Source organism: Cryptomeria japonica, chromosome 9, assembly GCF_030272615.1.
Source record: "Cryptomeria japonica chromosome 9, Sugi_1.0, whole genome shotgun sequence".
NCBI lineage: Eukaryota > Viridiplantae > Streptophyta > Pinopsida > Cupressales > Cupressaceae > Cryptomeria > Cryptomeria japonica.
The window spans coordinates 722,331,084-722,343,267 of record NC_081413.1 but is presented as its reverse complement, the minus strand read 5'-3'; the positions used below and the strand labels follow the sequence as shown (position 1 = coordinate 722,343,267).

Below are 12,184 nucleotides of genomic sequence, written 5' to 3'. Positions count from 1 at the left end.
TGGATGGATGGAATGCAATATATACAAATGAGATGGAATGATGATCCATGGTGCATTATTTTTCATCATTGAGCTTTAAAATGTTGTAAGAAAATACAAGCAACTTGACATAAAGATTCAAGATGACCAGAGTCTTTCTTACATGGATTTTGATATAGCAAGTTAATACAAGCAACTTGATATAATGGATCAAGTTGACCTGAGTATTGCTTGCGGAATAGACAAGGATTATCTCCGTTCATGCATGACTTGGATCGTCCTCCTTGATCTTAGGCTGATCATATCCTGAGACAAGTGCATACCGTACTAAGAAATAAAACCTTTATCCAATTTGGATGAGGAGGAACCAAAGAATGAGCAGTGTACCTGTAAACAAACAGTATATACATAAAGAATAAAAGAATATGGATCCTTGGTAATGGTTCATGCTCATATGGTCGAGGTATACGCTGTAGTCAGCAAGCCGTAGTGATCTATGACTGCATTTGGCATAAGATCACGTAGCTTGGTGAACTTCCCACGTAGACACCATTAGTACATGCCCCAGAACTTCATCGGAAATAATGCGCAAACGATACAAAACCATGCTGAAAGATCCTGATACAGATAAACGAACGATTTGTACTCACAAATCAACCAAGTATTTGATAGCTTAACATAATTTTCTTGTCAAAGAAAACGTCATCTTGTCTTTGTTTTTGATAAGGAAGGATGCATCCTTGTTTTTAAAGACAGGTTGGATTGTTGATGTCGATTGTGTGGTTTGATTGGTAAATGGTCAGTTGTGATAAATTTAGCCCACATCTTGATATTTCTTCGACTTTGGTACTACATACCTTATGAATCCCGCCGTGGCAGGTAAGGATGTGATATACTAAGTCTTGCACGAGCATAACAAATAGATGATCCCTATGATGGGGGAGTCACCACTTTTATCAAGCCACAAGTGACTTTTCAAAAAGCTATGTTTCTACTCAAGGAAATATGTATGGTGAGTATCTTGGGAGCAAAACCATCTATGCTCTTGCACTAAATTATATCGCAAATATCCTCAATCAATAGAACGGGTGGGCTACTACTTAAAGGTGTTTAGTCATGTTCGATGTTTTTGGACATAAGTTCATTCTGCAGTGACTCACTTAAGAGCCTTGTAACTGGTGGTGGGGCCCATTTGTCCTTTCGGCCAGTTACACTGTAGGAACAACTATACCCAAGGCTACAGCTTTCGCTCACACCTGATTTCTATAGCGGCTCGAAGGATTTACCGCTCAAGGTCGTTCCCAAGAGTGATGTGTCTCTTGGCAGGCCTCTCTTAAAAAGATAAAATTTTGAGTGTTACTAACACTTTTCTCTTGCACCTAGGACCACGAAAGCCAAGGGAGAGGATAGTGTGTGTTAGAAGTAGGACCACTCGACCAACTCTTTGCACAAGTGTGCCAAGCACGAAAAACACTTGTTCTTTTTAATCTGTCATTGCAATGTGATCTAACTATTTGGAGATGTTGCTCCAACAATCATGGTGTTCTTTTTAATTTTCAAAGGCAATTGTTTGAGTAAACTAGAATTTGAAAATCCTGGTCAACTTAATGAAAAACACGTTTGCATGAAGTAAAATTGCTTTGAAAATGAGACAAGTTGATTGTGAATTTTATTTGCACCAAAAATGGAAGTGTGGATTGTGAGTTTTATCTCGATGCAAGAAATAAAATTTGCCTTGTTGATTTTAAGCACCAAAACGAAGTTTGTTTTCTAACTTGCAAAAAAAATAAAGTTGTTTTTGTATAAGTTTGTGGTTCTTTTTACCTTTGAACAATGAAATTCTTTTTAATAGCCCCAAACAAATGTGTGATTCTTTTTCAAAAGCCCAAATTTGAAATGTGAAGTTAATTTTAAACCAAAATAAAAAGTGAATTCATTTTTAAAACCAACTTCAAAAACAAGTTAGTAAAAAATATAAAACTACTCTTTAATCTAATTTAAATCTGCACAAAAGAGAAAAATAGTTAGTAAAATCCGCCTATTTGGTGGGCTTCTACAAGCCTAAATTTTTTATTTTTTTTTGGTTTTTTATTTTTTTTGGTTACAAAGTGATTTGTACAACGTTTTGTTACAATAGCGCTAGTTTGCGTTTGAACAGAGGCACTATTTAACACAAATGTATTAAAAGAAAGGGAAAGACAGAGAAGGGAAAAGCACTGAAACAGGGGGAATAGCGCCAAAATAATGCCAAACGCACCAAAACAGTGTCAAAATCGCAACCTGTGTGACATTTTCAACATTCAAACATGTTATTGGTTAAAAAAAAAAAAAAAATTGATCTTTTTGGTGTTTGGATTCACGTCGGGTTCACCAAATGATGCTCTGCAAAAAGGATTAGAAAATCTGTTTGATGGCAACACACACAAGAGCACAAGAAACAAACGTTAGTGTTAGCAACAAAAGATTATCCTAAACAGGCATATCAAGAGAGATATTAAGCATGAAATAGAAAGCATATAAACATAAAATGAAATAGCTAATCAAGATGCTCATAGTTGCTCCTCCCTTGTTCCTCTCCTCTCCAAGTCCCAAATGAGTGTAGCTCTCAGCTTTTAGCACTAGCCATGGATGCCATATGGAGATTCAAGATGGTTGAATATGATAAGCAAATACTATGCAAGAGTAGATAGTGATGCTATGAAAAAGCTCTATGCTAATGCTAGTATAACAACAATACTCTAAAATGCTTCTCCTTTTGCTTGAGGAGAAGGGTTCTATTTATAGAAGAAATGGAGAAATGAAGGGTTAAGATTGAGCAATCTTAACAAGGGTTAGGATTGAAAGTTGGGGATCCATGTGCACAATTGGCACCAATAAAATGGTGACAAGTGTCAACATAGGATTGGGTTGAGAGAAGAGGTTGGAGGCATTAAAGGCCTGAGAAGACCTCATGGTTATCTAGAAGGTAAGGGTCAAGTCTAAATTAAGATTACCCATTGGATTAAGAGTTAATCCAAGGATAAACCTTTGTGCAAATGATTAAGAGATAATCATGGTCAAAGCATTAAAGGCTTGATGAGACCTTTGGGTTGGGTAGAGGTTGAGTCAAAACAAATGTTTTAACCATGTGGGAGGGTTTGAGGTAACCATTAATGGTTATTGGAGACTTTGGGGATTAAGTGGTTGAAGGTTGAAAGCCTTCAATGGTTATCAAAGACTTTGAGGGTTAATTTGTTGAACACACAAAGCATTAATTGCTTTTCAAAGACTTTGGAGTCTTTGAGAAGTGAATCCAATTTGCTTAGGAATGTGACAATATTTAGGGGATGGATTAGGCTAATTAGGAAGGGTTTAGAAGAATCTAGAAGGGGTTTAGGCATACAAGTGGATTTTGTAGGAAAATGCAAGTGGGAGAAATTTTGGTATTTTCAATTAAAATAAAATCATTTATTTCAATTAAATGGTGTAATTTGCATTTGGATAAATATTCAAATAAATATTAATTTATTTAAATGAGAAAAATGAAGATAAAGCATTAAAATGCTTGAAGACTTTGAGGGAAACCATTAAAGGCTTGAAGACTTTAAGGAAAACCATTAAAGTCTTAAGAAGACTATAGAAGGAAGCCATCAAGTTTGAAGACTTTAAAGCCATCAAGTTTGACTACTTTAAGGGAAACCATTAAAGGTTTCAAGTGGGTGAGGATAAATAGGATTTTAAATAAATAATTTATTTAAAATAGTTGTGCAACTTGCTTTTGTAGGAAAATACAAGTGGGTGGAGGATAAAGGTGATTTAAATAAACTATTTATTTAAAATAATTGTGCAACTTGCATTTGTAGGAAAATGCAAGTGGGTGGAGGATAAAGGTGATTTAAATAAATGTTAATTTATTTAAATGTGAGAGGTGGGATTTTGGGGGTTTTAAATAAATATTAATTTATTTAAATGTGAGAGAATATTTAATTAAATAAATATGATTTATTTATTTAATTAATGGTCTAAATTTGGTTAAGTGAATTAAATCAAATAAATTGAATAATTTATTTAATTAATAGGAGAAGAGGGTTAAGATGAATTAATTAAATATTAATTTAATTAATTATTAATTGATGGTTAAATAATCAAATAAATACTAAGTATTCATTTAATTAAGTGGACAGATTTATGTGACTACAGTAGGAATCTCTTTTTTGAGTTTAGTTTGGAGGATGATTCTTTGGTCTAAAGGAATTGGTATTGAAGAGAGATCTTTCCAATGAGCAAAATTTAATCCATTATTAGCTTTTTGGTAGAAATAACCACTCACATCGACACCCATCCTTCTTTAAGGATAGCTTTTGTTTGAGATAATGCATCCACATTGGATAGAGGAGGAAAGCCATTCCATGAATCTTCCCAAAATAGGACTTTCCTCCCATTATGAATAACCCAAGTGAGGAAGGGGAGGAAGATCCGCCTACAACTAATCATGGAGTTTCACATCTGAGAACCAGATGGAGGATTTAATACTGTGAAGATTCTTTGTGGATCATTGGAATCCAAATGTTTCGATCTCAATATAGCAACCTATTTTGAGTTGTGGTTGGGAAACATTCTCCATACCAGCTTTGCTCCTAGAGCCAAATTTTTGCTTTCCATATTGTGTATACCTGATCCACTTGCTAATTTGGGCAAGCATACTTTGTCCTAGAATATAAGATGAAGATTTTCTTTAGAATCCTTATGGCCTTTCGAGAGGAAGTTCTTGAGTTTAGATTCTATGGCGGCCAATACACCCTTGGGAATGGGGAGAATTGACATTATGTAATTTGGGATGGTAGCCAAAACTGTTTTGATCATGAGGAGTCTTCCATAGTGAAAGCCAATTATTCTTCCATGAAGAGAATTTGTTTCGAATGGAATTTGAATGGCTGTCCCAAAAGGACTTTTTGTTTTTTTCCACAAAGAGTGGGATATCAAGGTATTTATTTAGGAGAGATTCCCGCTTGAACCTGAGGAAATCAGAAAGTCTTGAGAGATTCAGGGGGAACAATTGTGGAAGAATATTTTGGACTTAGCTACATTGACTTTTTGACCTATTACCGCACAATATTTGTCTAGAACTTGTTTGATTGTTTGTGCCTCTTGTAATGTTGCTACCCAAAAAGGATTGTGTCATCCGCAAAGAGGATGTGAGTGATTGCAACATCTGAGTTGGGAATGCTGATACCTTTCCACAAATGAAGGCTATATTAGCTGAAATAGATCTACTCACAGCTTCGCCCAAGATGATGAATAGATATGGTGAAAGAGGGTCACCTTGCCAGATGATTAAGGAGACCTCTGTTTTGAGTTGTATCATGATGTAATCCATTGGAATGAATGAAAGTAAGTTTTTTTACTTGTGGAAAAATTTCTTTCTGTTGTCTCTCTATTTCAAAATTACAGATTTCAAGCATCAGTTATCAACTCGTAGGCGATGCACAAAATGGATATGTTGAAAATGCTTTGAAACTCCCAAGCATATCCAACTAGCTGGCGTAAAGCCCAACCTGCACCAAAATAGAGCATGGGTATCCATAAAAGCATAATGGAAAGGTGATTTTGAGCATGGATAAGAGCAATTTCCCAGGGCAAGTTATTCATATCTAGACTCACGAACTACAACAAAGGAAGCTTTCCTAAATCTGCAGGAGCATGACCGCTCTATTCATTTACTTTCAAAGAAACTCTCAACTATCACTACTCAATTCATTTAATGCCTAGTCCTAGTAAGAATTGACACATGACCATCTTTTTTTGGACGACGAACTTTGATTTGGGTACACACTGGTTGATGACATTGACTCGATTAGTGTGGACATTGAACTCGCTATGTCAATCTTGTAAGTGTATAGAACTAGTGCTTGACCTCTAGAAACACAAAAACAAATTATTTAAGTCATTGTCAACAACAAGTAAATGAGCAAAGGATAATTAATGTGCAGAGGCTAAGATGTGAAATATGCCGACATAATGAACTAGTTCACCATGAATGCCTAATCAAGCTCGACCAAGGTGATGACAAGTTTCACATAGGGATAAGGGAATACACTTTGGAAGATTCTTATGTAGAGGTGCAATAGTTTGTTGATACGACACCTCATAAAGAGACTAAGTCTTATTAATCATTCTTGGCGAGATTACTTGACTGAGGTTAAAAAACATATACTAAAAGAGAAGGTAGGCACGAATTTTTAATGAACATATGACATGAGGGTTATTCAAGCCAATAAATGGAACCATAAACATCATCTCAAAGTTGTTGTCAACAAAATATCGGAGGCAAAAGATTTTTGGACAAGAAAACTGAAATTTATTAATTGAAAGATGATATTTATATAGGGATAAGGGACATACACTTTGAAAGATGCTTATACCAAATCAAAAAAAAATAAGTGGTAGGAGATTGTATTCAGTAAAGATCAATTAGAAAATTGATTGTAAGGGTGTGATAGTTTGTTTGTAAGTCACCTTCTCATAAAGATAGTAGGAAAATTACTTGACCAAGGTGACAAATATGAAACTAAAAGAGAAGGTAGGCCACAAATTGCATGAAAATATGACATGAGGGTTATTCAAGGCAATGAATGAAGCCATAAAAATCATCTTCAATTTGTTGTCAACATATTGTTGGAGGTAAGTTGAGATTTTTGGACAATAGAAGTAAAATTTAAAGTTGAAAAATGATATTCACATAAGGGGCATACACTTTGAAAGATGCTTATACCAAACCAAATAAATGGTAGGATATTGTATCAAATAAAGCTCAATTACAAAATTGATTGTAGAGGTGCAATAGTTTGTTGCTAAGTCACCTTCTCATAAAGACACTAGACCTTATTAATCATTATTGAAAAATTACTTCACCAAGGTAACAAACATGAAATTGAAAGAGAAGGTAGGGTGAAAATTGCATGAATATATGTCATAAAGGTTATTTAAGGTAATGAATGATGACATAAATCATCTTGAATTTGTGTCCACGGATTATTGGATTGGACAAGAAAAGTACATTTTAATTTGAAAGATGATATCATATGACATTTTCTAGAAGATAGAACCTTGACATATAAACATATAGAATTGAATAAGACAAGAATACATATAAAAATGTACCTAAACATTGTCAAAATTATATTTTCATATAAAACACAAATTGAAGAACAAACTAACACACCAAAACTTAAATAAATTAGTTGTCTATGCGTAAGCGGTGAGTAATGGGGCTGCAACTTTTTTTTAAGTAATAAATGCTTGGATTCATCCAAGGAGTTTGGATATGATAACCAACTTGGATGCCTCTCTTAGAGCATGAAAATGTTGTAAGAGAATGGATTGTGGTGGTAGAATCTTTAAACATATGAGCTAGAGTGAAAACTTGATTTACAAGTGTTGAAGGAGTGAACATTGAAGAGGAGAAAGGAAGGGATGTATGTAACATCTATTCTTCAAGATACTATAAACATGAGCCTTGCTAGTAGCTTCATTCTTGTAATTTCATTGCTCCAATATAAAAAATAAATATAGACACAAGCCTCTCTTTTTATAGATTTTTTTTTCAAAATATATGTTATGTGAAATATGTTATTGATTTACCTTCTCTCAATCCCTATTTGATTATGCATTGGTTAAATCCAATTTTACCCTCCCTAATAACCACCATAAATGCCTCACCTCACCATATGCTGAACAATTTTGGCTCTTTTATGTGGGACACATCTATTCTGGCTCTAAAACGGCAATACGAATTGACTGACACGCGGGTTAGTCGCACGTTTTACACTGTCGATTTTGCAATAAACAGCTGCGATTGACTAACACGTCGCTATCACACTGTACAGAAAGTCTGTTTTGGAACCAGAATAGCTTGACCTCTTATGTGCCATAAAAATATATCAACCTCCATTTAATAAACACTGTCATTGTATTGTCCTCCATTCATCAAATTTGAAGTAGGCAGTACTATCACCTTCGTAGAACAAACCCGAGTCTTCCACCATGAAGTCGTCTACCTAAATCCACCAACAAAAATAATGAAAATCCTACTTTAATACAACCAAGTCTACTTTAATCAAATAAAATGTCCACAATCAACTGTGATAATTACTGTCACCGACTCCATTAACGAAGATGGCAAATACATATTTCAAAGCTAAAGAACAGTTTAATGGTTCCCAGTTTTTGAATTAATGGCGCCACCTGTTTTTCGAAGGTCGCGAAGGTTGAGATTTCTCACGGCCAAACTCTGACAAACTTAATTGTCAAAGTCCGTCTGGAGCCCACTTCAAAACTTCTGTGCTCAATAAGCCATTATAAGAATTCTCTGCACCAGAGAAAATCTCAAATTTCATTGCATAAGCAAATGGGGAGTTATCTATCTTGTGCTTCTTATTCTTCCGTTGTGCCATATAACACTGTTAAAGTTCTGGCTTTTAATGGTGGTCTGCAAGAATTTCATACAGAGATGAAGGTTGCAGAGATTATGCTGGAGAATCCTCAGCATTTTGTGTGTCACTCAGATTCTCTGGAGGTTGGCCGGCGAATAAATGCTCTGTCAGCAGATAATGATTTGGAACTCGGGCATCTGTATTTGGTTCTACCAATGTCTAAATTGCAGAGGGTGCTTTCTGGTTCAGAAATGGCTTCCATTGCATTCAGGGCTAACTCTGCCATGAAAAAAAGCTCTAAGAGTGTTGTGAAGACTCTTCCAGGGCTTGTGGGTGTAAAACCTCTTGTTAATGGAGGAGGAATGTGCCTGCAAGACAATGATCATTTGGGTGGAGAATTTCATTATGGACCCAATGATCTAATAAAAACTGAAGAGGTGCCAAAGTTGAACATGGAAGATCTCTCTGATTTGCAGATGGGTTTGGTAAAATATATTAGATTACGCAGTTGCAGGTCTTGGAAGCCAAGATTAGAAACCATTAGAGAAGCTGAAAGCCTCGGGGTATGACAAAGATTCTTTTCTACAAGATGTAAGATAAGGAATAAAAATTTGGTGAAAAGGAATCTTATATTAGAGATGATGATAACTAATAGTTAAAATAAAAGAAATTTCGAAAAAACTGTGCATTTTATCTGTAATCATTATTTAAGATTATGATTAAGATAAGAGATTTAAGAGATTTTTTTTGGGTTGATTGAAACGTTTTTTTATTTAGAGTTTTGAGTTTGTGAGGTTACAAAAGAGGATCTCATGAGTATTTTGTTCAGTGGGGATTTTAAGTTAATGAAAACATTTTGACTCAGCAGCGACCTGGCAGGGAATGTAAGGTCTGTGAGTATGTTGGCCCAGTTAAAGTTATTGATGACAATATCAACAATGCTATGATTTAAGCATCACATCATGTCATGAATAACTAATAAAATCAAATTATAAAAAAATTTAAGCATCACATTGTGCCATGAACAACTAATAAAAGCAAATTATGAGAATATTGTATATATAATTTTTCTATAATTATAATTGAATTTGTAGATGATAGAGATTGAAATGCAGATATTTTCTTAGTAGTTATTTCATTACCATAGATGAGATCTAATGTTTGGAGAAAGTTTTGGAAATGGTTTTTTGAAACTTTTACCAATTCAGTATAGGAGTACAAAGCTTTAGGCTGAAACCTCTTTGACTACTAGTCAAGGACTGAGCGGTGTCAATTTTGTCAAATTTGCATGGGGAGTGATCCCGAACTCATCCCTTATGATGATGGGACTGGCACTCAACACGACTTGATCTCTGGTGGGCTCATTTAGAACCATTCAGCTTCACCAATAGATCCAGAATCCATCAAGACTATGTATTACATTTTAAGAAAGTATTACTTTAAATATCTGAAAATTTGAATGAACCCTAAATTTTATTTTTACCAAGAAAACCGTGAAAGCTCAATCATTACCAATTGAAATGATATTCATCATGACCAAACAATGGCCTGAAATTTTACTATTATACCAATAAAATTATTAATATAATTTATCAAAATTAGTTTGTAACTTTGTAATGATGGAGAAGTTCAAACTTGATTGCAAAGTTACATTAATTGTAATTAGTGGAGTACTAAAAGAGATGGGAGACTGAATTTTAATTGCATTTGATAAATATCTGAAAGAAATAGCTTTCATGATATTTTAATGAAAGAGAGAACCTGTTCAATAACTTTGATGATTAGAATTATCAGATTTCTACAATCCATAATGATAAATCTATTGTTGCTTCTGGATTTGATTGTGTGATTTTATTTGCATAAGCATTCATTCTTGTCCTGGCATTCTCTAAACATCCTGATGATGGATCACAGAGTGTGATCTAAAATGTTGATGCAAATAAAGTCACACAATCAAATCCAGAAGCAACAATAGATTTAACTTTGATGATATTTTAATGGATTAAAGATATAGAGAACCTATTCCAAATTGATTCAAGGTAAGGGTGGACTTCCATCTTAGTATAGGATTATATTATCTCATTTATATGAATTTCACAAACTTTCAATAATGGAGAATATAGTTAGGGTTCCCAAATCATTGAAATTTGGATTGTTTCATGATTTATATTTTCTTATATGTTTGAGCACTGAAATCTCACATATGTAAGAAGACTGGAATATGATTTGATGATTAGATAATCATTAGAAGCCATTCAAATAAAGGAATACACAAAATTCTTTGTGCAACATACAGAATGTATCTTTGATCGTGGTTAATAATTAATTAAAACTAAAAAAAAAATTATATTCTACTTTTTAATTAATTAATAATCAGTAAAAAATGAATCTTATATGTTGTATAGACAAAAATGGAATATACTACTCTCTCTTTTATGTCACTAATAGATTTCGGCTAATTTTAATAAAAACAAAATATTGTCAAAGCCATTCTTATAGCTAAGAACAATCTTTGGATTAAGAATAATTGTCTTTCAAGTGCCACTTTTGTCGCCAAAGTGAGATCTTTTCTCAAATTTTTTTTTTTTTGATAATCTTAAAACATGATTAATTAATCACTTATGTGTTAAGATGAAGCATTTTGTTCTTCACAGCAATATTTCAAAATCTAATCATTTGGGAGACCAAATTATACTTATTTTGAAGAGGAATTATCTCACATAGTTAATTAAGGAGTCAAAAAGTACAAATTGATTAAGTTGATCTTTTAGTCAAATTGAGAATAATGTATCTTCTAAGTGGTGTTTTAATGAAAAGATATAAACTTTTATCCTATTAAAATATGATAAGAAATGTTGGAGTAAGTTAACATTTATAAGTTGTAAAAATTAATTAAATCTAAAAGATTATATTGTAGTGAATTATTTTTTAAACTGTGATAGTAATTTATTAGCTTTTCTTTCATTTTTTTTTTTTTTCTCATAAAAGTGGATTATTCCACTAAAAAAACATGGGAAGAAAACCTCCCGTCACAGCTCAACCTATAGTATCTAACAGATCAGTTTATACACCCTAATAATTTTCAAATTCTGTGTGGAGCCCACTTCAAAACTTCTGTGATCTAATAAACCATTATAAGAATTCTCTGCACAAGAGAAAATCTCGAATCATTGCATAAGCAAATGGGGAGTTATCTATCCCGTGCTTCTTATTCGTCTGTTGTGCCATATAACACTGTTAAAGTTATGCTTTTTAATGGCGGTCTGCAGGAATTTCATACAGAGATGAAGGTTGCAGAGATTATGCTAGAAAATCCTCAGCATTTTGTGTCACTCAGATTCTCTGGAGATTGGCCGGCGAATAAATCCTCTGTCAGCAGATTGTGAATTAGAAGTTGGGCATCTGTATTTGGTTCTCCCAATGTCCAAATTGCAGAGTGTGCTTTCTGGCTCAGAAATGGCATCCATTGCATTTAGTGCTAACTCTGCCATGAAAAAATGCTCAAAGAATGGTGTGAAGAGTCTTCCAGGGCTTGTGGGTGTGAGACCTCTTGTTAATGGAGAAGGAACCTGCCTACAAGACAATGATCATTTGGGTGGAGAATTTCATTATAGACCCAATGATCTAAAAACTGATGAGGTGCCAAAGTTGAACATGGAAGATTTCTCTGAATTGCAGATGGGTTTGGGAAAATATATTAGATTAAGCAGTTGCAGGTTTTGGAAGCCAAGATTAGAAACCATTAGAGAAGCTGAAAGGCTTGGGGTATGACAAAGATTAATTTCTATAACATG

The 12,184-nt window shown here is 33.9% G+C and overlaps 1 protein-coding gene across 1 annotated transcript; it reads left to right on the top strand.

Annotated features, from left to right (window-relative positions):
• Positions 1-8,298: 8,298 nt before the first annotated feature.
• LOC131067403 (uncharacterized) lies at positions 8,299-9,129 on the top strand. Its single transcript, XM_058002387.2, has one exon. The coding sequence runs from the start codon at positions 8,366-8,368 to the stop codon at positions 8,957-8,959; it is 594 nt and encodes a 197-aa protein (XP_057858370.2). The 5' UTR covers positions 8,299-8,365; the 3' UTR covers positions 8,960-9,129.
• Positions 9,130-12,184: the final 3,055 nt, after the last annotated feature.

What these genes read in the sequence shown, in the direction of transcription:
- LOC131067403 (XM_058002387.2), top strand. Translation starts at nt 8,366, where the DNA reads ATGGGGAGTTATCTATCTTGTGCTTCTTATTCTTCCGTTGTGCCATAT.